The sequence below is a fragment of the Ascidiella aspersa genome, chromosome 7, assembly GCF_963924565.1.
Source record: "Ascidiella aspersa chromosome 7, kaAscAspe10.2, whole genome shotgun sequence".
NCBI lineage: Eukaryota > Metazoa > Chordata > Ascidiacea > Phlebobranchia > Ascidiidae > Ascidiella > Ascidiella aspersa.
Window position 1 is genome coordinate 13,899,797 of NC_139453.1, and position 27,915 is coordinate 13,927,711.

At 37.9% G+C, this 27,915-nt stretch overlaps 3 protein-coding genes across 3 annotated transcripts; 2 read left to right on the forward strand and 1 right to left on the reverse strand.

Annotated features, from left to right (window-relative positions):
- Nucleotides 1-848: 848 nt before the first annotated feature.
- On the forward strand, nucleotides 849-18,894 carry LOC146137957 (polypeptide N-acetylgalactosaminyltransferase 3-like). The gene is made up of 13 exons (XM_083394489.1): nucleotides 849-1,303; nucleotides 2,216-2,436; nucleotides 3,009-3,175; nucleotides 4,246-4,395; nucleotides 5,356-5,482; nucleotides 12,534-12,641; nucleotides 14,742-14,859; nucleotides 15,057-15,236; nucleotides 15,850-16,005; nucleotides 16,581-16,688; nucleotides 17,024-17,170; nucleotides 17,494-17,632; nucleotides 18,752-18,894. The coding sequence occupies exons 1-13, from the start codon at nucleotides 971-973 to the stop codon at nucleotides 18,892-18,894; spliced, it is 2,097 nt and encodes a 698-aa protein (XP_083250615.1). The 5' UTR covers nucleotides 849-970.
- Nucleotides 5,597-9,365, forward strand: LOC146137958 (polypeptide N-acetylgalactosaminyltransferase 4-like). Its single transcript, XM_083393717.1, has 6 exons — nucleotides 5,597-6,144; nucleotides 6,710-6,898; nucleotides 7,592-7,726; nucleotides 8,027-8,137; nucleotides 8,572-8,718; nucleotides 9,231-9,365. Exons 1-6 carry the CDS (start codon nucleotides 6,037-6,039, stop codon nucleotides 9,363-9,365), a joined length of 825 nt encoding a protein of 274 aa, XP_083249843.1. The 5' UTR covers nucleotides 5,597-6,036.
- Nucleotides 18,673-27,291, reverse strand: LOC146137959 (hemocyanin type 2 unit a-like). The gene is made up of 9 exons (XM_083394490.1): nucleotides 27,207-27,291; nucleotides 26,003-26,275; nucleotides 25,327-25,485; nucleotides 24,951-25,057; nucleotides 24,219-24,360; nucleotides 23,538-23,727; nucleotides 23,117-23,246; nucleotides 21,307-21,516; nucleotides 18,673-20,187 (listed from the first exon to the last, which is right to left on the reverse strand). Exons 1-9 carry the CDS (start codon nucleotides 27,289-27,291, stop codon nucleotides 19,837-19,839), a joined length of 1,647 nt encoding a protein of 548 aa, XP_083250616.1. The 3' UTR covers nucleotides 18,673-19,836.
- Between the last annotated feature and the right edge of the window lie 624 nt (nucleotides 27,292-27,915).

Here is a 27,915-nt window from a genome sequence, read left to right on the forward strand (position 1 = left end):
TAACTGGCTTAACACTAGACCACACATGTTCTTTCTGATTTATCTAGCACAATACAAAAAGAACAATCCACTGTGCATTTTGGCTCTGTCATTACGGGTCGCGTATCATTTGTATTGCATCCGGGTGCATAGTTGAATGTGCGGTATAAATGCTTCAAACCGACAGCAGATACAGAGTTTGGTTTAAATCGTTGACACATGATAAGTGGCTTGCTATGAAAAGCCGGTCGCAATACAGTTTAGTTTAAGAGTTTTTAGGACTCTCTGTTTCAGTTCAATTTTGCTGAGCTTGTTTTGATTGACTTAAATACTTGGAAAAGAAAAACAATGAAGTAAAATAAGGGTCATGTAATTAGGTCAGTTTGCATGGCCACGTCAAGGCATTGGTCTGCTTTTTGACGAATGCATATAGGTAAGCTGAAAATATGGACATTTTAAAAGCAATCAAGTTTTCTGCACACTGTGTTATGTTTGCTTTCGTGTATTTTCGTTTAAAATTGTTGTTTTTTTTAAGCCTGCCTGGTGTAAACTTTTGTGTGCTTTACTATATATAACGTTTTGTAACAGAAGTTCACGAAATTATACCTAAAACTTCCTACTCGGTCTTGCAAGCATTCGTAAACTGCCTACCAGGCGCTTCTTAAATTAAATACTGAGTTTTAACAGGAAAGTAATTTTAAAACTTTGCAGGTGTAGTTTTTACTAGAAAAAAATACCGTCGACCATAAGTAGAAATTATGTTATTTAAGAAAATTGATATTCCGTCGATTTCCTTATTTTTTACCCTTGCGATAGAAAATAATTAGCTAAGAAAATGTTCGTCTTGTGCGTTTCAGGATCGCTATAGGATCAAATCACACAGGTGCACTTCTAAAAGCACGCGTTGTATTTCGCACAAACTTTGTAAGGACAAACCGACTGCGTCGACCCAGCAGCCGCAGAGGTAGCCCCAAACAAACAAGTAAGCAAGATGCAAGGCGCCACACGGTACATCCCGAGGCGCTACCGGTCGCTGGTCATTCGCTGCGCCCTCAGCTGCCTGGCTCTCATTCTACTCTACGCGATGCTCTCGGGTGAACAGTCGTCCACTGGCGCCGGACGCAGCGACGACATGCTCTTCCAGTTCGAGCAGGAGCATCGCGTCGGCGGCGAGGCGGCGAGAGAGGCGGTCTATGATGACCCCGACGCTCTGGATCGGCAGGCGCTTGCGCCCGGACGCCATCTGGCGGACGAGGAGATGCTTGAGCGGGAACAGGTCGGCGGCAACTTCTCGGCAAAGGCCGAAGCTCTGCTAAAAGAGGGGGTAATATAGAGTTTAATTTTCTTTTACCAGTACTGCTTTTTACTGTTGAATTATTTATCTAAGTGGACATTAATTCAATCGATTAGCAATTCTTGTGTTTTAGGTTGCCTATCGGTTTCTTATAGTGTAAAGTTATTTTAGACTGCTAATAGCGCAGCCGAATAACTATAGTCTTTTTAGTGAGATTCGTGTGATAACTATAGTTATTTTTTATATAAATTGTCAAATGAATGCTACGGAAACAACGGCGCCGTGAAATGAACAACTTTATTGTCCGATTTTGCTGTCACTCGAAAAATTAAATATAAACATTTGGTAAAAGCAGTGGTCGCCACAACGTCATGCATACGAATTACACAGTGAAAATTTTCTGTAGAATAACATAAAACACTCCACCAACAATATGTTAGATTTGAGCAGGGTAATAATAAAAAGCTACTTGGAGTAAGACTAGTTTGCTAAATATTTTTTTAGAATGACGTGTTAGTCCCACATTCTCCAGTTTGGTCAAGAAATAATCTTCATTTTTTGATCCAAGTCGATTAGCGCAACTGATTTTACCGCGGTACACTATACTCTAAGTCTAAGGCAGTGGTTCTCAACCGGGGTGCCGCGGCGCCCTGGTGTGCAATTTCTAATGCTCAAGGGTGTCGATAAGTATTTGAGAAATTTTAAAAATCTGATTTTTGCTCAGTTGGTAAACTTCTTGATACAACTATTTGTGTACGATTAGAATCCATTACATCAAATGACAGTTTCCTGCATGTTTTAGGTTGATTATGTTATCTCAGTTCCATTCATAGTGACATTTTAGTAAAATACTCTACGAAAATTCTGAGAATCACTGCTCTAAGGAGTACAGCTCTTATCACTGTCACGCAAATAAGTATAAATCCATTTCGTGTTCTCCAGGTTTACGAATACTTCACGGAGGACGAGCTAAGGCCCTGGTTCGAGAAGCCCGAACCGGAACCGAACGGACCAGGGGAGTACGGGCGTGCGGTGAGGGTGACCGACACCGACCCCGAGGTTAAGAAAGCGGTCAAGGCCGGCTGGGACAAGCACGCCTTTAACCATTACGTTTGCGACAAGATCTCGGTGCACAGAACCATCGGCGATAAAAGAGACAGAGAGTAAGGCTCAGTAGTGAAGACTTTGTTTTTTTAATCAACTCCGGGATTACTGAGCTGAGTTGAAAAGTAGGATTTTTAGCGCTGTACGATAAGAAAGCAAAGTGGTTTGCTGTAACCCAACTGTGGAAAGTTAGCATTGCAACGCATTTTGATCAGTTTAAAACAATAAACATTAAGTGCGTTCAAATTACGGTATTAACAGTAGAAAGCAGTGGTTCCAACCTTTATCGCGGCGAATCGCAAAATAGAAGACAGGTTAATAGCATAAACAAATTCGAATTTAATTATTTTGAGTCATTTCTTCGTATTTCCCATACGTTAAGAGACACGGGCTTACACAGTGGAATAACCTTTAAATTACATTAAAAGTATAAACAATCAAATGAATAAATACTATTGTTTGCTTTACCTTAAGGCTTAAGCAGTCAACTATAGCATTTCAACGAAGTATAAAATTAACCGTTATAGAGGCAGTGTTTACTCTACTTTGTTGTTTTATTTTGTGTTCGCCATGTTAAACAAACACACGCTCAAACGGATCTTTGGCCTGAATTAAAGCCGCGAACGTTTAGATGCAAAGAGCGAAAATGGCGAAAGCCTGCCCCCGACACCTCGGTGATTATTATCTTCCACAACGAGGCGTGGTGCGCCCTCTTGAGGACCGTGCACAGCGTGTTGGAGACCTCCCCCGAAGTTTTACTCAAGGAAATCATTCTCGTTGACGACGCAAGCACATTCGGTAATGAGATTTAGTTTACATTATATGCCAGCAGAAGAGTAAAATGTGTAATTTTTCACTAAACCGTTTGAGAATGAAGAGAAGGATTTGGACGAGGGGTTGTTAAACTGGGGTCTATCGACTCCTCCGTGAACTAGTTTTAGGGGGTCCATTAAAGCCCAAGTGAAATATGAGTGTATATTTAGGAAATAATAAATAAAAACAAATAGGTTAACTAAAATAAAACGGTTTTGCAATGAATGTATTAAGACTCCATTTCACTTTCACATTTTTGGACCGAAATCAGCAGATTTATGAAATCGTTTTGTGTTGTGACGTAAATTTGTGACGTCATCTCCGAAAATTTATTGCCTACCGTGGTCCACGCAAGGCAAAAAAAACTTTTAGGTATCCGCGTTAAAAAAAGTTTAAGAACCTCTGATTTAGACGGCGCAATATGTATCCTAATAGCTTAATATGTTAATATTTCCAATAATAGCTGCCGTTAAACGACAATTTGAAGCCGATGATAAATAGAAATAGTAATCAAAAATCTCATTTCGAGCTTGGTGAAAAACTCAGTCTTTGTATTTTTTAATGTACATTTGTTTAATGTAAAGGTTAAACGAGGTTGTGATGTGCGTTACGTGGAGTTTATCCCAAACTAATTAAATATTTATGAAAATACTTTGGCCCGTTGGTTCTAAAAATAATCGACAATAATCGATCGCGAATAAAGTAATTTCTTTTAAGTGCATATATATCGACATCATAGTGGCCCAGACAGCAATGAATAATTTATTTAATAATCTTGAAGCCGTTGGCCTTTATCTGCTGCGTTAAGGTAATTATGTCATTTGCGGTCAAATCAAAGACAGAAAACCCTCTTTTCTTTGTATATATAATTTTCAGCGGTTTATTTTTTACCTAAAAAATGGGGTTTCGTAGAGATGTAAATAGGTAAAACAGATCACCCTCAAACTGGCAAGATCTATACTATTATTTTCACTCTAATTAATTCTTGTTGTTTTTTCCTTGTGACTGTTACGTTTCACGTACAACAATTAACATCTTTCCATACTGTTGAGTAGAAGATCTCGGCCTGCAGCTGGACGAATACGTCAAGAAGCTGAAAGTTGTCAAGATCGTGCGACTGCCGGAGAGATCTGGTTTGATCCGGGCCCGATTGGCCGGCGCCGAGGCCGCAACCGGCCAAGTGCTCACCTTCCTCGACTCGCATTGTAAGCCCCTCGAAAGCAAACGCCAGTTTAGCCTCTTATCAGTGTTGTAAACAAGTCATTTTGAAATGGTCCCAGTCAAATGATTAGTGAAATACTCAAGTCAATGTCTGGTCTTTTAAAACACAGCAAGTAAAGTCCCAGTCCAAGTCAATTTTAGAGAAACTCCATGTCAAATCACTAATATCAATGTAAAACTATAAACTATTAAAAATAGGTAAACTCGTCCAATTATGAGCAATAAATCGTCAAAAAACATCTAAAAAGCAAAATGTAGCCATCTAATTGTTTCAAGTGCAAAACTTGAGATAAATAGCTAAATTTTAAGAAAACATTTATTTTTAACCAAAGTCCTTTGACTTAATGATTTAAGTCAAGTCATAACACTGCCTTTTATTGCTGAAGTAGTGCTCGTTTTGCGTTGAAACGAATCATTTTCCATCGGCAAGGAAAAGCCCTTTAATATCTAAATTGTTATTTTGTACACATTTCGAACAAATATAGGAATCCGCGTCAATCAGCAACCAACCCCGTTTTAGACTTGTCGTGTTAAGTTAGGAATAATCCGCCGCCAACAGAAAGTGATATACATTTATAATAATCGTGTTAGATTATGACTATAATTGAATTGAGACCCTTTTGTATTGATCTGTATTCCACTTTTAGACACCTTTTATTTATGCACAATTTCACTAAAAGACGAATTCGTATCTGTCAGCAAAAGGATTTAGTGATTTGATATTAAAGTAACGCGCAATAGGCTGCAAAATTTTAATAGTCTCTTAATTTTTAATAGTCCTCTTTTAACTTGAAGCGAGTTCGACTCAGTAACAGAATTAGTCCAGTCTTGTGATATATTTAATGATAGGGCTCCTCGGCTAATTGAACGTGTTTTTAATTACAAATTGTGGATAACTTGTCCTCCTCGTGTTTTTTATTAATTTACCTTGTGGCTTTGCGAAGGCGAATGCGCCCCTCACTGGCTAGAGCCCCTGCTAGAACGGATTGCTGAAGATCCGACCAGAGTTGTTTGTCCCGTCATAGAGGTTATTGACTCGACTACATTTGCGATGAGTCTCACTACTGCCAGGTATTTCATTCATTTTGAAATTACATAAAAAGCAAACTCGATTTCAAATGCTATGTATTTGATTTGGTTTATATTATTACATTGTTTGGGTATTAAATGAAACAGTATAAGGTTTTCAGTTGATGTTTGGTAAGGGGGTCATATGGATAATTTTATTTAGTGATGCGGTCGGTGTTGGTGCGTAAAACAGTGTAGTGCGTCAGTAAAATTCTATAGATACCAATGTTAGTATTTGCAAAAATAACCTACCGGATATTTTTCCAAACTGTAGTGACAATCATACCTTTCCAATCGCTCTCGTATTTTTGCCTTTTTACCAATTGCTTTCGGCTAGGTAAGCAATGTTTCCGTTTTCAACATCTAATCTTCAACCTAGCAAGCCGCACATGTAAACATGTCGGTTGTAGTTTGTCGCTGATTAACACCCCTTTTCTGCCGAAATAAGGTCTGTGCAGCGGGGCATCTTGGGGTGGAATCTGCATTTCAACTGGGGACCCCAAGTGCCCACGCTCGGGGAAAGACCCCGCAACGACCAGGCCATACCCTCGCCCACCATGGCCGGCGGTCTCTTTGCCATGCACAAGAAGTACTTCGAATATTTGGGAACATACGACCCCGACATGTTGGTATGGGGAGGAGAAAACATCGAGATGTCGCTGAGAGTAAGTTTTTCCATTTTTTGTCTGACATGTGGTTATTAGTCGCCAGAAATACAAAGATAAAATTCATCTGCGGATAGAGGCAGTTGCACGTAAATGAAAAACAAGGTGCCACCAAAAAGGCGAACTATTAAAATAAAAAAATATAGAAACAAAAACAAGAATAATACTATAATAAAAGCAAGCCAATGTAACAATAAATAGCAAGTGTAATTGGCCTGTAATGTTTACATCTCTGTTAATATATCACATTAGGATTAGACATATGCTAAATAAATCTTGTCTGTAACCATAATAAGCAGAGTTATGTGAATTATTATTTAATAAATTTGACAAACTTAATTGATCTTTTAGCAACGCGTCCCGATTTGCAGTATCACATGTATAACCTAAATTTCAGTATTATTTAGAAATTATGCAATTCATTGAAAGTATTTTTTTTTCTTCGAACGACATAAGACCTAAATCAATTCAAATAGAAAAACTTTTGTAGATCAAAACGAATAGTGTTGCAGAGCAAAACATATCGGGCATTATTTTGCAATGATAAAAGTATATTTTTTTTCAGATTTGGACGTGTGGAGGTACTTTGGAAATTCAACCTTGCTCGCACGTGGGTCACGTGTTCCGAAGCAGGGCCCCATACAGTCACCCCGGGGGTAGCTCGGTGATTACCCGAAACAACAAGCGGGTGGCGGAGGTCTGGCTCGACGAGTACAAGGAGCAGTTTTACAAGCGAGTACCCTCCGCTAGAACGGTAAGTTAATTTACTTGTTGTCGCAGGAAGTAGGGGGTTTTAACAATATAAGGAAAATAAACTTTTGTAAAGATTTATCACGCTTAGATGTAGATTATTTGCACAAGTTGTTTACTGTTTACATCTATGTCCGGTAAACACTCCTTATATGAAGTAAGACCATGAGTAAAATTCAAAAGCGGATAGTGGCTTGAGATGATCATATTGCTGTTTCAGGGAATATATATAGTTGTTAATGGTAGTGGTGTGCTAAATTTTCAACTCCAGTTACATTTTCAGTTTGCTGCCTGGCCAACATCGTTTGTTTTAATCAAATAATTGAGGATCCTTTTTAAAAATCACGAAACGAAAAGGTAGTTTATAATAATTGCTTTACAGGCTCTCGCAATAAAGTAAGTATAGGATACTTGTGCAAATTACTTACAATACAACACACAAGCCCTTAAATAATTTATGAATATTAAACATTAGTAACATGATGATGCCTTTCTGGTGGGTAAGTAGTTAAGAATTATTAAGATGTTGTGCGGACCCTTAAAACTTCCGCACTGAGTCCATGTCGCAAGCGTAACTCAAGTTTGAGAATCATAGTTTAGACTAGAGCTTTTCTCAGCCGTCTTCATTTTCGAATTAGAACAATTATTTGTCCAAACCTTTTATAACACGAATCAAAAAGAGTTGTTAATTATTTAGATTGACGCCGGTGACACGTCGCTAAGGAAAAAGCTTAGAGTCGACCTAAAATGTCACAGTTTTAATTGGTACCTCACGAACATTTATCCGGACCTGTACGCTACTCCAAGAGAAGATATAATCTTGTCTGGCGAGGTAAGCACTGGTTTAAGCATTATAATATCCTTTGTAAAATGTGATATCTTTACTGTTTCCAGAAGAATTTATTCTTTTGTACTTCATGGTATTTTATTCGAAAAAAAAGTTATATATTTTATTAGCCAATTTTTGTGTTTTTAATCTTTAATGTTCGCAAAGGTTTATGTGGCACACGATGTTAATAAAAAAATAAAATAAGGTGGCTCACGGTGGGCGATTAACGATTTTATCGAAAGCTAATAAGGCAGAAGAAATAAAAAAATCCAAACATCGACAATTGTTCATTATATTTTTCAGTGGCACAATGGCGACAAAAACGGCAAATTTTGCTTGGACTCGGCTAATCCTGATGGAAAGACTGGCGTAAGGGCCAACATGTACGTTTGTCACGGCATGGGAGTAAACCAGGTAAGTGTGATTTAAAAACCATTGTATTGTTTTTCTGCAGCTGAAGGTCGTTATCATAATTTGTCACAGTACCTATGTTTAACACTGTAAGCTTAACAAGCACAGTTGTGTGAATATTTGTCAATTTTGCGAATTGCAATTATCTTTTAAAATGCCTCGTGATTTGCAGTATGGTATCTAAGGCCTAAAACTATTGACAGAATATCGTCCGAGATCAAAATTGCCTAGCCAACAATACCTTTACAAGATTAAACAGCGTTACAAGTACAGCCGAATGTATATATATGTCCTTAATATAATCCATAGAACACAAGGAACTGAGAATTTGCAGTGAGTTATTAATTGGGTTATAAACCTTAGGTCCTTGACAATATTAGAGATATTTTTATAGCGCGTGTTGTACTCAAAGCTATACTTACCTTTTTCCGAAATAGGACTTTATATACACGCGGCAAAAGGAGATTCGGCACAACTTCGTCAACGAGCTTTGCATGGAACCCAACGGTGACTACCTGGTTGCCAACCACTGCGTCTATCCAAAAGGACCGGTTCCAGCACAACAGCAATGGGAAATACTGCCGGTAAACATGCGGACTAGAGTAGACCTGATTGATGCAAGTGTATCTCACTTTTGTTTATGTTCTGAGGAGACAACGAATTTCCTGAATTGCGCTTTTCATCCAAGGAGAGACTTACCGGTTTCCGAGTTGCTTGGTGGCTGGCACCTGTTTTCCATATATATTTATTTTGCGCAAATTACATTTTTAACAGAAACTAGATTGTTACTTAAGCTTTAGCATCAGGAAATAAAATCGTGATGTCAATCTCAGCAGTCGCGTTCGTATTGTACATAATCGGTGTTGTAATGACCTAAATGTAAAGAAAAATCCCTCTCAATTTTTAGATAAGTCACTTTTGACTTCACATATCTTTTCTGCTTATCGAACGCTAAAAATCAGACCGCAAATTTAATGGTTTAACACTTTATTTTAATGTAAATAACCGTTTTTAAACTTGACAATACTTTAACATTTTCAAAAATTGTAAGTTTTGCTTGTTTAGAGCACTCTAAAAAACGCATGCATTCTGACAGGACGGCCATGTGAAACACAAGCTAGCTGACAAGTGCGTGGTGGCGATCGACACCTTGGTGGCCATGCAGCCGTGCCTTGACCGGCCTTCGCATAAGTGGACCATAAAGCCGATCAACGGACAGCAACAAGCCTGAGAGGCGGGAACAGAATCGCGCGGAGCTGTGACAATTAGAAAAAAGTTAGATGGGCCTTCGTCCCGAGGAAAACGCAAGTCTCCTACCTGCGCTGCAACGTAAAGCGTAGAGGCTTGCGGTAGAGCGTCGGAAACGCAGGCTTGCTGGCGCAGCACAACCCGATGAACGAATCTTGAGACGATTTTCGTACCTGCGCTTTCACGTACTCCTTTACTATTTATTAGCGTCTGCGATTTTTCAATATCAAGTCTCGCTTTTAGTAAAACAGTAGTTCAGTTGGGCGCTAAGATTACTAGTATCTCGCTGGCAGTATTTGTTATACCTATATAATTTAGCAGTAAATTTTATGTAATTAAATAAAATAATTTGTGTGAATGCTGCGCAGTGAGTCTGGTCATTCAAGTGTTGTTGATTCGTAATTGATTTTAGGGTTCAACTTTATGATTTTCAAAGAGATGTATTTATGTCCAAGAAGTGCTTCATGGGGGTAACAATTCTAAAAACGATAAGGGCTACTGGACTAGGTTAATAGGTATGCCCACACAAACGTTTACCCATCATTTGGTATTATCTCGAAGAAAGGTAATTAGGCCCGACGGACATACTAATTTCTAATCACATTTTTAGACCGTCTTGCACTATTCTCACACTTCAGTAGAAAATTGCCTTTGTATTGCATTTTATTTTGCACGCAACATACATTTAGCGAAGCGAAAAACTATACACAATTCCATGTGCAGCTATAGTTTTATCGTAATACATTCGTTAATTTATAATTCAATTATGTTAATCTGAAATTCATAAATTATATCTACATTGATCGTTACATATGTTTGTCTCGCAACACTTTGCGAAATGCACCGTGTGGTGTAAAATGCTTCACTTCAATTATTATTTAAGTTATGTTCTGTGATTTATCGTTGTTTTCTCCACGAGTGTTTTTTATTGTGCTGGATTTTGTTTTTTATCAGATCTCTGTTACTGTACGCGTAATGTAGCGTTTAGTGTGCTGAAAGCAGTGAAGCTATATTTATTTTTTTTTATTCACATGACCACATTTTATGTACTGCGCCCTGCTATTAGTAGTAGTATTTTAGAGACTCCATACTACTTTTAAAATGTTTAGACATGTAAACCAGACACTGAAAATTAACATGGTCGTAACCACAAATTTATTTCGGTTACAAAATAGACAAAGCAAAACGCAGTAAAACTCAAGTTACATTCATTCATCAAACATCTGTTCGTCCCCTTCTACATTGTTTTACTTAAAAAAATCCATTCATAATGTTTTCGTGACCATACGTTTCGGGTGCAATATTTGGCAATTTCTTAAGCTATTTATTGTTTTTCTTTCTTTAGATCGCTCGTTTTATTTTACTCGTTGCTAGATTTAGAAGCAAAAATAACTTTGAAAAAATATATCATTGTTTTGCTGAGTTAGACCTTACCATTTACATTTTCATGAAATTTAAGTTTTTCTTGAAAGTGCGTATTGTAGTTTACTTTAGTTACACTTTTTGAAGGTAACATTTTACAGCAATGTAAATATGTTAAGGAGGTGGAAAAACTCAGTTTAGTCGCGGTATTTGACTAATCTGAATATATCAAAGATGTTTCAGTTTGCAATTAACATTATTTAGGTACTACTTTTGAGTGGTATTAGAATTATATGTGTCAAGTAGGACGGTTGGTTTACCTATGAGCATTGGCGCCCGCACGGGGGGGCAAGGGCTTGCCCCCCCTGGATTTTAAAATGCGATTATTAGTATTATTTATAACGGTAATATGTATTACTTATGAAGGTTAAAAATATTATACATTATCCATTGCCCCAGTGGCGTATCCAGGGGGGGCGGGAGTTCTTACCCCCTTTTTGTAAGTGATATTATCGTTTTTTGTTCGTTGTTTCTCATGGTTTAACAAACTGTTCGAAGCGGCCTGCTTTTTAAGGTTACACGTCCTAATCTAATGCGAAACCAAAATCGAGCGCAAAACGCCGTTTTTTGTCTTTTGTTTGGTCAACCGTAAACGCTAGATAGTTATTCTCTTTCGTTATTTGTTTAGGTTGAATGATTAGTAAGTGTATATTCGACAATTGTCAACGCTAAGTCAAACCTTCTTTCTTTTTTTCTCTCTGAAAAACGTCGAGTTATACGCAGTATGTTCCTCGCTGTTCGGTCTCTGTGCTAATATCCGATGTTGGTCGACATTTGTTTAACTACATCGACATTTGTTTAACTGAAGCAGATTTTTAAAATGAGGTATAATGGTGACTGTCGTGCGCGTTTCAAAGTCTCCATTTCTAAGTAATGATAGTTAACGCAAAATTACGCTCTTTAAGCATACTTAAAGACCACGTGCTAAGTGTGCAATGGACAAAACTTATTTTCCCGCAAACGCAGCTTGTAATTTAGCTGACTTGGCACACAGCTCGGCGCAGATGTTGCGCTAATCGTGGCATAATAACACCCGGAAAATACGATCTTAGTTTTGTATTGCAGGTGGTGAAAGACGTGCTTGTAATTTAGCGCTCGTTCCCTTCATGGAACTTGAAAACTGCGCTGCTGATAGTCGAATTATGTGTGATTCTACTACAATTAATCACACATATTTTACGGTCTTAGTTTTTTTTTTTTGCTTAATGTTAACGATTGCACACCGTGATTTCGCAGCTGGCGCCTGCCAGGAATGTCGACGACGCAGGTGACGCTTTTGCTGGACGTATTTGGCTGTTTCTGATTAGTTTTGTTATCACGTCTTGCAATCACCATTCTACGACGTCATACTGTCACTGTTTTATGACGTGATTATTCATTAACGTCAGACGAAAAATAAGGGAATTCCCTAAGTTGAAAATTCAGGACCACCCCGTTTTGATTTTCTGGTTACGCCCCTGATTTCCCCCTCCTGGAAAATTTTCTGCGGGCGCCCCTGCCTATGAGGCAATATCGCTAATCTATTTTAATGGGACCGAAGCTAACATGAGCCTTTTGAATAACCAACAGCCTTTGAATGCAACTCGGTTTGCAGGCTTGCATAAAGCGACTAGGTGTATTGGACTAAATTTTGTGACTTTAAACAAAATTTATATAACAAAAAATACTTCTGCCTGCTCCACGCCTGGATATGGGCGAATGGCGTCCTGAAATTATATTTTGCATACAGGCACGTTCCGCAAGGCGCCTTTGGCTGGGGATTGGAATTTCACTGGGCCACGCAACCCGACAACAAAGGAATGGCTATACAGACCAAAACGAAAGACGAACCATTCACGTAAGTTAGTGCAGTGATTGTCAACCTTTTTCGGTATGGTACACCCGTTTTACTATTCCTCAAAACTTATACACCCCAGTCTATGCAATACACCGAATCTGTAGTAATCCTAATCGGAATAAGGATAAGCAGGGCTGCAAGTATAGGAAATCTGTAGCATAGCTTTATATAAATACAAAATCATCAGTCACTTAATGCGAGCGGTGCTTTTAAACTTTTTCTGTCAGTGGTGCGAACCGAGGCAGTTTTAGCCTTAATTGTTTCCATTGCTCCTTTCATAAGCGTATAAACATCCTTAATAGAATTTCTTTTTTGGTTTTAATTTCAACAAGAGCAGAAACTCTTTGCTCGCAAAGTTATGTCGTGGGCATGCGAACAAGGATGGAAATCGCTTTTTCATTCAGAATCCGGTATTTAGGAATGTTGAGAAGCGATACCCAAATTTCCTCCCGATCTGTGTAGCAAAAAGGTCTAGGACAATTAGGGGATCCAAGGGCAGAATAGTCTGACTTTTAAACCTTGAGATCATGGCAATGCACTAATTGGACCTTTAGGTAAATTCCCGGCATATATAAATTGAAAATATTTGCTGAAAGTTCACAAAAGTTAAAAAAATGTGAAAATTAATAATACTTGACCTACCTGAACCTAAACGCTAACCCGAATCCTAACCCAAATAATGTGCGTTATTATTTGAACGCTAGAGAAAAAGCCCAAACTCTGGTGGGCATAAGATCATTTTTCGTCCGGGGTATATCGAATTGTTACTTCACACATTGATGCATTGGGACCTAAAGCGTTTATGTAATGATTAAATCAACGCACACTATTTGAGTTAGGGTGCTGGTTATCGTTTGGGTTCGGGTGGGTCAAGTATTATTGCATTGTTGAAAGACCTGAAAGTTATTGCATTGTTGAAGACCTTAAAGTCTAAAAGTCAGACTTTTGATACTTTGGATGCCCTAAATGTCGTAGACCTTTTTGCTTGAAACTGCACTAATTTCTAACGGATCGGGTGAAAATTCAGGATTAGTTATTAAACTGTTTAAACTCTGCCTTTTAAACCAAATATGATCGTAGTTCAATAAGTTCACTGGTTAAGTAGCCCAAGTTACTCTTCAACATGCGGGCCACGGAATCAAAATATGTGATCCGCGGTGCGCTTTGTTTTTTTGCCAGCACCACAAACATTCAGTTGCAGGCTTTTGAAATTGCTTCAGGGCATCGTTGATTTGTTGTAACTATATTTTGCTCTAACTAAGTGTCACAAACGTTTAATATGGATATCATTAAGTTACTATTTTGTGCTGGCAAACCATAAACGTGTACAGCAAAATCTGCAGATGCTTACTTTACCATCGTTTACGTCGTTTATGTCGAATAGCCACAAAGTCACGTCAAAACAACAGGTTACTACAGGTCAAACTGGTCGCACGATATTATAATATAATAGGAATATTACCTCACAACGGTCAGTGAGAGGCGGCAAAGTAACGCAACTACTATCAGATAGCTATTTCTTCGGCATACGGTTGAAAAGCACTGAGTTATTGAACAAAATATAGGTAACAACAATTATAATGTGGAAGGTCCTATGCATTTTGTTGAATGAAAAATGAATAAATACAGTTGATTTGGTAATGGGTAAAAAACGAAAAAACTTTTATAGACTGCAGTAAATACAGAGCAACTTATGATGGCCTATAGCGCAATACAACTTTGAAAAACGGTTATTTTGATGTTATAAAGCAGCGCTTCTTAATAGGTGCGTAATGGAACATGGCCATTTGTGTGCCGCAGAAAAAAAAACTGAAATAACTAGAGCTCGCATTGGTCGCTAGGTGTGCCACCAGGTTTGTAGGTGCGCTGGGAGGAAAAATAAGAAACAATGTTTTAAAGTGACCCAAACTCCGCAGTAGACCTTATGTTTGCCCCACTTACCTTCTAGTTAGAGAATGACTAGTCGTGAGTTGAACTAAGGACGCCAGGTAAGCGATTCCGAATATTTATCGATGTAACAACACTTATTTTAGATCTAATGGAAACGTCAGACAGCCAGTTAAACGGTGGGTTTGTAACAAAACTTATGGCCTTTTATAGAACCCCTGTGATGGCTGGACCAGTGTTTGCCATCGACCAAGAGTACTTCTTCAAGATAGGAGCCTACGACACTGAAATGGATGGAATAGGTTCGGAAAATCTCGAGCTGTCTTTTAGGGTAAGACTAACATACAAGCTAAACATAATGGAGCCCGATTAGGTCAATAAAAAATCTTACTAGAATATTGAAAAATTCACGATAATAAAAACGTATAACTAGACATTACAAAAGTAATTAAAACTAATTCCAAAAAAGGCCACTAAAAACAGCCAAGATCTAATATTCCTAAAATGCAGTTGATTATGCGCTGACAGATCTGGATGTGTGGTGGAACAATAGAGATCAATCCTTGCTCACGGGTCGGACACATTGGGAGGCGCAGGAAGCAATACACGCAGGAAAAAGAGGCAGAGGCTGTCCTCCGGAACAAGATGAGGGTAGCCTTCCTTTGGATGGACGATTACAAGTGGATGTTCTTTAGGAGAACCCTGAAGGTTTCACAATATATGCGTATATCATTGCCATTTACGTTTGAAACAAACTTAGAAATTTTTTAACAATAATTATTGTTAGCTGTGGTGGCCACTGATCTTCGTAATTCAAACCGAACTAGAAGAACAACTAAACCCTTATATCTATTAGAATTTAGTTATTTAGTTGGCTTATAGAGGCAAATAAATGTGGCCAGTATAACGTAAATCAATAACTGCATACGGTCAAATAAGTACATATAAAAGTTTGTGAATCTGTTTTTTACCACATAAAACGTTTAGCGTTTAACATGCGTTTACACCGTTGCTGGTCACAAATATTCTGTGCTGCAATGACTTAAGATATTGGCTAGACTAGTGTACTAATTACGTTTTTATTGCTAAAACTTAGAATGTCGTCGTACAATCTCTGGTTTTAAGTTGCATCGATTAGGTCTTCCGAGCTAAATGACTTAATTTGGACTTAATTTATGCTACAAGTTATTTTAAAATTACTCATAAAATTTAAAAAATAAAAAAGGATGGCCAATGGAAGGCCTCGTTTGTCGCTATTCCTATATAGCATGGTAAACATCAAAGCTATTCTTTTTCCGCGGTTGTTGTTATTAAATCACAGGCGCGAGAAATGCTGGAGAGAGATGGGGAACCGGACGTGGAGAAGCGCTACCAGTTGCACGACGACCTGGAGTGCGGTAACTTTCAGTGGTACATGACGGAGGTCTACCCCGACCTGTACATCGTACCCCACGAGGATATCGTGCTTCACGGCGAGGTACAAGAGAAAGTAGTTCCTATATACTGATAAAGTCTCTCATGCAAAGTGTAAGCGACCTTCATGCTGGAAGGGATCAAGACGCCTCCCGAACGTTCAACTTTGCAAAGAGTTTGCAAATTGTGAATCGAGGCAGCCACGCGAAATAAACAAATTATGTTGAATAAATACAAAAATGTGGGAAAACAACGTTTATTTGAAAAAAAGTGTTGGACTCTTTTATACTCCCTCTTAAGTTGACATTCACCCTAAATTAATTATATAAAGTTTTTTATTTGCCGCAAAACCTCTTTTTGGTTCTAAAAATTAAATTTACTCTGGGTTACATTTCCACAGTACAAAATGTACTGATATATCATAATTGCATCAAACGCTGACCATTGGGTTAAAGATAATCGTGTATAGAGAACTGAAGAAACGTTTTAAATCAGTACTTTGTAAGTGTGCCGTGACTCGACACCCCTGTCACAGTTTTATTTACTTCTTAATTGGCGTTCTACTTCTTTCTTAATTTCTTGAATATTTTGTTAAATATTTTAACACGTTGGCAATCCAATCACTTTCTTGTGAAACAGGCGAGGTGTTCTAGCAACAAGGAATGGTGTTTGGAGTCTAACAACGTGCACGGCAATCCAGGATCTGTAGTAGACGTGGCGCCATGCCATGGTTTAGGCAAGGGACAGGTACTGTACAGTATACCTGGAGAATTTTAATAGCTGTTTATTAACAACGCATTGCCTTGGTGGGTAATTTGCTTCGCTGTATACGCTTGCCCAGAAGTAAATCAAATATGTATAATATAGAAAAAATATGAATAACACGGAAAGATGGATACTTATAAATATATAAACGTTTTGAAATAACTTGATTTTATTTTTGTAATTTGTGTTGCCCTAACATTTTGATATTTTGTTCTCGTTGTCACTAATTCGGCTGCCTTATCTTGTAGTTTAAAGAGAACGTTCCAGTTTTTAAAATGGATTTAAAATATGTTCTTACGGTGTATCCTATGTTTCAGTACTACGAGCTGACAGAACAGGGCGAAATCCGGCAAAACACAATCTCGGAGCTGTGCTTGTCGGCCAAAGGCAGCGAGGTTTGGACGATGAAGTGCAGGTATCCCTGGCACGACGTACCCGACTCGCAGAAGTGGCTCGTCATGCCGGTAAGTCACCACACGATTATAAACAGCTGGAAACTTAACGCGATATCAGCAGTGTTAAAATATTGAGTTTTTTGTTGGGTTTTCCGTAATGACCGGATGTAAAAAAATTGGATTTGCACATGTAAAAAGGCGTTTGCTGTATCTTCCACGAAGTATTTTAACTGTCGCGCATTGTGAAACCAACCGAAATTGCATTTAAAATATTCGTAACTACACGGGAGTCGGATAATTACGAGAGGAGACGTCGCAACTACCAAAAAATCAACTCTACTATTTGGTTGCTGCAAGTTGTTCAATGTAAATCACACAGTCATTTATTACAGGACGGCCAAATTCTCCACCCGCATACAAACCTATGCTTAACGAGCAATCTGCAGAAACGTCAGGTAACGTTGCTAAAATGCGTCAAGAAAAGCACAAGCCAAGTATGGATCATTGGACAAAAGGATGGATACGAAGAAAGTAAGTTTTCGTTTCCAATTTGGCGCTAGGTATTCAAATGGTAAGACATTCAAATGAAAAAGTATGCCCCTATTGAGAATACAACACAAGATGTATTTTAAAAGAATGAGATTAAAGTGCAAGCAAGGACAGACTAGAAAACACAACTATATAGCTTGCAGTAAAGTTCGAACTCGCGACTATAACTGAGCTACACAGGTTCAGAGGGGCGCTCGTCGAGAAACAACCATAGCACCACCAACGCCTGCTGCATCTTGTTCGAACATGAAAAATACGGGATGTTTATCTCCTTCAAACTTCTATGGAAGGAGATAAACATCCCGTATTTTCAGTCAATAAAACGTGCACAATACATAATGTGTATTGTGTTATTAAGCCACACCCATTATAGAGTACCTACTGAAAATCCTGTGTTTTTGTACAGATGGCCTTTATTTAAGAAACTAAACTATCACTTGAACTTTGCTGCGGAAGTGTAATAAAAAATTCGGTCACCTCAGTTTTTGCCTCAATAAGTTAAACAAAGATAAGTCTGGTAAATATACGTTTGGTGAACGCATTTGTTAGTCACTGCTTACTGAAATTGATACGCGATTGCCTTGCTCGGCATAGCGCTTCAACTATCTCGAATGCATTATTCTTGATCTATAGAGCTGCAATAAGTTACTTAATTTTTAAAGTACGCAATGAAGAACAAAATTAATTGGTTTTCATTAATTTAATATATTGTTGTAGGAGTTATTAACTGCTTATTAAACTATAACAGTGTAGTCTTTTGGGGGTCACAGGCATATTAGCCGGTTAAGTTTGTCGTTTTCATTATGACTTTAGAGATCAACATTGTCATGTTATGTAAAGCATTTATCCATTCCGTGAGCAATGCGAGGCACAAAGTGTTGCGCTCAACAGAGAGATAATATACAAATCAAATGTTAAGGACTACCAAACTAGACCCATAGCTATCCGTCATTGTATTGTCGAAATAAATTGTCAAAAACATAAAATACTATTCATGAAACACAAAATTCAGCCTAATAAATTGAATGCAAGTCTTTCACTTTCCTAAGTCGTTCAAATTTATCGTTCGGGAGCTGTAACATAATGGAACTTTTTGCACAGGCCCTGTTGAATATGATGCGACGCAGAACGGTACTGATACAGCTCAAGTCGAAGGTAACAAGCAGTCTGGACAGAATAAGACTGCAACCAACAAAGATTACGTCATAATGTACGAGGAAGGTGCCATTGAAAATGGAAAGTAGGTTTGGCGGATCTAAGGAGAAGCCAGCATAAAACTCTTTTCTACGATAATTTCAACGCGACGTGAGCTTTTATTCTGTGGCGTGTGGATGTAGTAGTATGTCACGACAGATTTGAATACGAAGGTGCCCGCGAAAAAAAAGCATTTCAAACCTAATAAACCAAAAAGTTAATGAAGCTATTGTCGCACATTAATTTAAAACGTCAGACATCGCCAGATTTGGCAAGCAAGAATAAAATAAGTACTGTGGACTCGATAGTGCAATACGTTGCCTAATCGTAGTTATTGGGCGCTATCTGTCGCGGCAAAACTTCCTCGTATAGGGATTTGCCAAAGCGTTTATATTTTACTGCGTAATTTGTGGACGCTTTTTTAAGCCAAACATTACGCACACCAGACAGGCGTGTTGGGGTTCTTTGGATAAAATATAAACGCAAAATATGTACAGCTGCGATTTTAACCAGGTTTAGCTTGTGTTTATCCATTTAATCGTGGTTAACCTAAAGTAAAACAGAAAACAGTTGCAGCACATTTTTTCACTTTAACATGAACATGTGGGTGAACAATACTGGGGTGTTAAAACATTTTTAATTCAAACTGTTTGTGCCAAAATGATCTTTCATCAATCAAATTTAAAATGCTATATGCACGGACCTAATTCTAAAATATGTAGAAATTATTCTAGATTCTAGCATAAACCTTATCAAGACTAAAACAACATTGTCTTTTTGAGACTAAAATAGCAAGGCCAACATTTAACAAAAAAGTTACAGCAAAGGAAATATTTGAGAATAAAGGGTTGTTAATATAAAGATAGAAAAAATATTTAGTGAAAGGTAGTTTAGTTCGCTAAATTTTTTAAATAACCCAATTGACCTTGCACATAAAACAAAATCATTTTTGTGAAATATGCAACATTAAATTATTAAATTTGTTTGTAAATTTAGCCAGATTTTTTAGCTTTTGGAATGCTACATCCGTCAGCGAACTTGGTGTTCTTTGCCGTTATACGTCCTAGGTAGGGTGCCATCTTTGAGACGAAGGGCAGTACTGTGCCGTAGTGCGGACTGCGCTGTTTCGCCTTCAGATCATCGACCAGTCCCATCCAAGAATCGCCGCTTAAATCCAACGAGTCGAACTCGTAACCGAAAAGCTGCTTGTAGTAGAACGAGTTACGCACGGTCCACACTTTGTCGTTGAGTGTCACCTTGTTCGGGTTCATAGTCGCGTTGCAGAAAGGCGACATGGGAAAGTCGAACGACTGGTAGTAGGTGCTCGTCATTTTTTGTCCACTCTAAACAGATAGATTGGGCAGAACTCGAAAAACGCACAAAACTCTACACGACGCGCATCGCTTTTCAGTTAATTCCGAACATTCCTAAACTCATTGGTGTACGCTGGGTCGTTACAGGTTTTTTTTTAAGGTTTGGTTTGGGTGACCGCTAAGTAGTTTTAAGAGACCGCAAGTGTTTCATTTAAATACCAAAAAGTTGCAAGTCCAAAATTTGGGAAACCGCTGGAGAAATTTGGGGGACCGTTTCGGAACACCAAGACCTAAATGTTTAGATACCAAATTAAAACGTTTATCTAACTCCAACCCTACCCCTAAGTACATCTCTAGCTTTCCTAATAATTTTTACAACCCAAATGCTAACCCCACCTCTCACCCTCCACTAATCCCAAACAGGGGAAACAATCCGGTGCCAAACAACGGCACCCTGACGGCGCCGGTCAAACTAGGACGGCCAAACTTCGACATCAAAACGGCCGATGCCAGACCGGTGCCCCCATCGCCCTATTTCTACTACCTTCATTTTAAGGCGTTATTTGGTCCATTTAGCCTTATTCTGGTGAATTTAGGGCATATCGTGATAAATTTAGGACGTCTTTCAAAAGATTTAGATCTTATTCTATCGTGGATATTACTGCGTATTTGGCTTTATAATGTCGTTGGTCCTAACGCTATATGGTATGATGGAGTATTTTGCTTTATACATTGTTGCTTTGTGGGCTACGTCTTATTGCGTGTTCCTCATAAGGCAACGCAAAAAAAACTTCACGTTATAAAAAAGTTGGGGGTTAAATATTCAAAGAGGAAAATATAAACCCCGAAACACTAATCTTTTAACAATTTTAAACTTTGTTGTAAAAATAATTGATATTTTTTCACTTACGTTATGTATTGAGCCCATTGTTAAGTTGGTCTTCACAAGTAACTATTGTCAGTGAGACAAATTAATAAACCGGTGAAAGTATTTTAAGTCATTTGAACGAATCACTAATTTTTCCAAAAAATTCAGCTAAAAATAAGTCAGTCGAAAGCAGTCTAAAGTCACCTCAAGTCATTGGAATTTTGAACAATTACAATTCTCGAAGGGTTACGGAACACAATTGTGAAGCAAAATCAACTTACGTCTACGTAAGAACCCACGAAGCTACTATTAGTCCAATCCTGATCCGCCGCCGCATCGTGCAACGTCTTGTACAAAGCCCACAGCCTGTCGATCTGACTGTGGTGCAGGGCAAAAACAGGATCAAAAGCCGAATAGGAGACGCTCAGCATGCTGTACAAGCATAGTTTGTCTCCAATCGTGTCTTTCCTCGTGCACAAGCAGTTGTGGATCTGAGTTTAGGATTTCAAAGGACTTGTTGCAAATTTCTTATAATGCTCGGTTGAAGTGTTAAGGTGTTAAAATCACAAACTTACAAGTATAGATCTTAAGACTGTTTATTTATTAAAACAGATAAAACATAAAATCATATAAAAAAAAATAGAATCTATTTGAATAAGAAACTGATGCCTTATAGGCGTAATATATATATTTCTGTAAGATTTTAAGAAATGATTTTATGTTTTATCTGTTTTAATAAATAAACAGTCTTAAGATCTTTGGATACGAAGACAAGAATCTTTCTTTTACAATTTATTGTCCTCGGGAGATCCTTACTTTCTAAAGTGTTTCAACTTACAAGTATATTAACAACAACAAAAAAACTGCACAAAATGCGATGGTATAGGTCAGGAGTGGGCAACGTGCTGCCAGTGGGCCGCATGCGGCCCTTCACCTTCTTATAGCTATCTTTCCCTAAATAAAGCTATGAGTGTGCACCATGTTGGGACTTATGCTCTATCAGTTTCCTGTTTGAAGTGCGATGTAACCCATAGGCTACACCGCAACACTAATGCATTTCAACTCAAATGGGAAGCATCTATTACAAAACAATCTTCATTCATAAAGTTCTACTTGTGTCACGTTGCTACGATAAAGAATTGTTTTGCAACAATTACACTTATCTAGTACGGTCAAGGTGTAACAGACTTTTGCCACGCATATTGACTGAGATGTTGTGTGTGTTTAACAGCTGGTTTTGAATTAAGGCTTTCAATTAAATTGTAGACTGAGCCGATCCCTACAAGAAAGGCGTCATTTCTATTGTAAGAAAAGTTATTTCCGAATTCACAAGTAGACAGCATTAACAAAACTGCCGTAGTTGCAGCCTTGTAGCTCATTAGTTTTTTTTAGTAAAAGCTGAAAATATGAATTAGTGTTTATTTGATGTGCGGCCCTCCTGTAAGCATTACTTTTCCTTACTGGCCCTTGTGTTAAAAAGGTTGCCCACCCCTGGTATAGGTGAAGTAAACAAAATTTATAACTATAAACAGTGGTGTAATGACCTAATTATTGACTTGATCAAGTGCTTCTTTAGTCACTGGTTTTAAATGGCTCGACTTGACGTTAAATATTTTTATACAAATGACTTGACTTAACTGACGTCTTTTGCACTTACAAACCTAAAGCACAATATTTTACTTATAACTGAGTATTTCTATTAAATCATGTTTGAGTAAAGTTGGGTTATTTAGCTAAATATGTGGATTTCCCTACGTAGTTGTTTTCAATATGGTTGCTTATCATTTGCTTACTAATATATTGCTCAGCTTCGGACGAGTTTACCGGTTTTATTAGTTTAGCTTTTTTTGTGGTGAATGACTTACTATTTATGATAATTACTGACTAGGTCTTTGCTACGAAAACATGATTTTTTGTCTCTATTTTTCTTGTAACTTTACTAGGTCTTAATTGTTTGTTAAATTGTCCGTTTGCAACACTGATGCATTAAATCTAATATCGTATACCAAACCATAATCAATGAGTCAGGAACTCTTAATCCGAGTGTGAGTTTGCTAAACTTGTTATAAAAGTTTCAACCGCCAGAATCACCTGGTTATGCGGAGACTCGAGGATGTTTTCCATTGTTTCATATGTGGGATGGTTTAGGGAATAAATGACGCTTCGAAGCAGAAGGTCATACCAGGATAGGCCCTTCGGCGATATCCAACGGTAAGTGTGCCTAAGAACGGAAAGTTTTGCTTTATTGACTTGAGAAACAAAGACACTGAAGTGCACTTGATGCACTTGTGATTTTGTGCATAAATTGTTGTTTAAAGTGACTAAAACACAACTAAACTAAATGTGAAACGCGAACGATTGCACAATGAAATATACAAATTGAACATCATGTGTTCGTTGTTTATTCCTACGATTTGCTGGAAAATCATACAAGATCCGATTGCAATAGTTAAAAAATAAACATAAATAGGAAAGCAAGCGTTTTTATCCACCCGCTCTTAGTGCGACTTACGCGGTTTCATTCATGATTGGCTTATGCGATGTCATAACTGTGGAGTAGAACGGGTTCTTCACGTATTGGTTTATGATGGGATCGAATACTTCCCCAAGGCGGAAAAGGTCGGGCAGATTTTTCCAGCCTTTCTCAGTCCAGTCCCAATAGGGGAATCCAAGACTTTTGTCTTTCAAGTATTTGTTCATTCCTATAATTTGAAGTAGCTTTAAATTTGTGACAAATTTTGAGCACAGGCCCGTGATCGGCCGCCGTATAAGTCTCGAATAGCTAATGTCGTTTTGTTTTTTGTGTAGTTGGTAAAGCAAATTAAAAAATTATTTCTTTAACAAAGTCAAAACAAAGATAACTAACGATTTTTCCGCTACAACTTATTGGTTAAGTACAATAAAGTTATCCCAAATTGTTATGTACATTTAAGTCTCGCAATGCATACAATTATCTAAATTTTAGCATGCTTGCATTCATGCATATTTGTAATATTTCCTAAAATTACGTTTCGTGTCACACTTAAGAATTGTTTGAGGTACAGGTTTGCTGTTACATGCAGTTAGAGAACCACGATTTAAACTATATGTGGAAACCATTATGAGTCTTTCCTACTAACATTTCCGCATATTGAGCTAACAATTTTTGCCACCGTATATACCGCCTGCTTATGTGCACGTCGCCAGATCTTACCCATTTCCAATTGGACGATTATAATTCGATGCCAGGCAAGAAACATAGGGTGACCGTGCCAGCTGCAGTGCCCGTTCGAGTGGCCTGCGATGTGTTTGTACCATGGGCATTCGAAGGGCCAACCGTGCCATCTCACAATGTACTGAAATGAAGTGTAACATTATTCCCTTTTCAAAAGCTTTTTAAAGGTCGTATTTAAATTGAATAAAAACCAGGCTATACTTACTGCCAGTTATAAATTGTATCGTTTTACCCCAAAAATGATACGTTTGGAGCCATATACACCTTGTGTAAATACTATATTTTTTTATTTTTAACAGACTTGAACCCCTATTTAAACTTACAAACGGCGTCAGGTTTATTGATTTGCTTTAAGTTAATATAAGAAATAAATATACTGCCGAACTCAAACAGCGGTCTCAGAAACACTTAGGGTAAAACAGACGATTGTGCCTCCCATACCCTAAAGCTAAAATGTGTAAACGAACTTTCTATAGTAAAGCTGAAAATTGTCGACCGTACATGTCTGGCCCGAGCTCTATAAAGGGAGTAAGGCGTTTAAGGAGTAATCTTCGTCGGTTACTGGCATATAACATCTGAATTATTCGCCGACTTGTTGTCACGTGTACTGAATGTTAACCGTTTTGGTGCTAAGAGGACGTACCGTTGAAAGTTGAAACAATCTTTAAAAATAAAAACTCAAAGTCTAGAAATATATCCAGAAACACATACCAGAAATCCATCAGACGAGTTGTCGTTTTTAAACTTGGTATAGGCTTGTATGAGATCGTGTTTCTCAGCGTCTGTTAGAATTCTGATATTCTTTCGTATCCTATAGGCTAAAAACAACGTCAGGCTTACCAAAAACATTTTTGCAGTAAAACATGTCAGCGTTATCAATATGCATGGCTTTGCTATGAAGATTTTACCATCAGAGATACAACTTGTTATACATACGGATAAATAATAATTTCTTGCCAAACAAAACTTTTAATTTGCTTTTTGAGACATGTTTGCTTTATTTTTTTCTTCATGCAAACTTTAAATAAACTGAAGGACGACATTTTTATTTTAAAGATAAACTAGTTAACTACAAATACAAACTTACGTTTAGTTACGCTGCTACAGGTCCGCGATTCACTCCCCGCTCCGACGCATCGGCTGTTCTTGGTCACTCCCTCGTGCTTGCAGATTCTCTCCCTGGTCTGTAAACCTCCCCAATCAGAAGTGATGCAAGTGGACCAAGTGCCCCAAGTCGTCCAGGAAACTAGTAAGCAAGGCGGTTACTATTACTGACCATATCGTAAATAGCTTGGAAAGTGTTGTAAGGAAGTCCCAGTCAAGTAATTTGTAAAATAACTTAAGTACGTGTTAAGTATTTCTGTATAATTCACAAGTTAAGTTCCAGCCAAGCCATAGTTGTAGCCAGTCAATTCCAAGTCAAGTCCTCTTCTTAAAAAAAATGTTAAACACTTTTAATTGTTAAACTCGCTCGATTAGAAGCAATAACTCAACTAAAAATAACAAAAACGCAATATTAAGCAAGAAAATTGTTTAATGTAAAAACAATAAGGTAAATAACTTAATTAAAAAAAATGCGAACCATGAAGCATACATCAATGCTAGTTGGCTATAGTACCTGATGGCGATAGGCTGGTTCTGTTTTCAGTACTATAACTAAGACTGCTTAGAGCGCTCAAACGTTAAACGCAAAACTAGCTTCTTGCGATACTTTAAGTTTTAAATCAAACCGCAGCGACGCTAAAACGCTTAAAGTCACCTACCGGATAGACAGCCCTTCCTGTTGGCGGCCAGGGCATGCCCGCGCGCGCATGTACACAGGCAGCAGCCGGAACTCTTCTTCAGCAGCTTGCCGTGAGCGCAGCTGACGTTGCAGTAGACCTGCTTATCGTGGCATGGCTTGCCGCTAACAATGCGTCCGAGCGCGTGAGCCAGGGACCCTGAAGAGGCGTCCTCGAAACGGATTTCATCGCTGCTTCTTTGTCTTGTCTCTTGCCGGAATTTGTCATAGAATAGCAAATTTTCCTCCTGGCCATCTGAAACAATCGGCTCATATATATATTTACTTTTATATATATATTTACTGGCCTGGCAGGTTCGGGTATCTGCTTTGCAAATGTTGAAAGTTGTTTGTTCAACGGGATGTATTTGGTGGAAAAAATGCGGGGGTGGACATCAGGCCATATCTCCCACCACGAGACTTGTCAACCCTTTAGCTTCGCGTTAACAGTTATCCAATTTAACTTCGCTGGAGTCTGTTTTAAGGAAATTTATTCAGTCCAAATAACCCATGCATACTATGGCAGGTTGGCGGTTCGTCGATTGCAATTTTTAAATTAAACTATAAATGCTGCTATATCGAGCAATATACAAATCTCGAATCAATAGTAGAAAAAGATAAAAAAATAGCTTCTCAGTCACATTAACTGAAAATAATACAAGTTCGTATCGAAAGGTCTTAATCAACTTTCAGTCGATCTACTCGACCTTTTTGGCTTTGCAATTTATTATCAAGATACATAACAGATCCGTGCATAGTGTACTCAAATAAAAAAATATTGTATAAAAAAATATTTAGATAGCATGGATTCGCGATTAGACTGGATTTAGCTGCAATTTGCAAACCATTTCTTTCTAAAACAACAAATGTTTTTAAGAATTATTGTTCTATAATGAAACGTCATGACGAAATTTTGTTGCGTCACCCGTAAAAGTTGTCCAACAAAAATCTATTGTAAAAAATTCTCTAGGTTAGAATTTGTTTAACTGAGAACAAATTGTCTGGTGTGCTAGCAATTGGCATGGACAAATGTTATATTTTGGTATCTCGGGAATTTCACGCAGGTTTTATTTTGACACAAACGCTGGGGTGAAACAGCCTAAAAATATATTGTATGTAAACGGTTAACCGTTAACGTCACATAGGAATAAAAGGTCCAACTTTACCCACAAAGAACTTCTTGTTACCTTTGTGTTCGATTTCGGAAGTTGTTTCACCAAGCACTGCTGCAAAAACGCACAGAAAAATTAAGGAGGACAGTGATTTTAACATGCTGTATTTGCACCAATAACCTGTTAAATGAATTGTTGTTAGGTCATTTGAGAAAATGACTTGACTTGAATATAAGTCATGCAAATGACTTAATTATTCCTAATTATTTTTTATTACAAGCATGTTTATTTAAAATGTGCTATTTTCACAATTTTTAGACTTGAAAAATTTACTTGCTATATGTTTAGGTTTTGGTTTTTACTTTGCGAAAATTTATTATTTTTAATAGTGTAACATTTCGTTTGTTTGTGTCTGCGACTTGACTTGGCGTTGACTTGCTAAGCGATGACGGACTTCTAATTGACTTGGATCACTAATAACTTGGACTGGGTCTTGAGCTTTTTTTTAAATGACCTTTGCACAATACTGTCATTACTTCGACAATACGTCAGCGCTGTAGGCTTCTGTGTTGGCAATGTGCTTGCACAATAGTTTTGCACACTTGCCATACGGAATCAATAATTCTGTAGTTTTTTTACACTGACCTGAAATAACGACCTATGCTTTTACTCTTTGAGCACCTTATGTTACGCTAAAATCGATCCGGATGTGGGATGCTTGATGTCTTGTTTACCAGGATTTGAGCATTATTTTACAAATTGTGCTCCAACACTTTTGTCAATG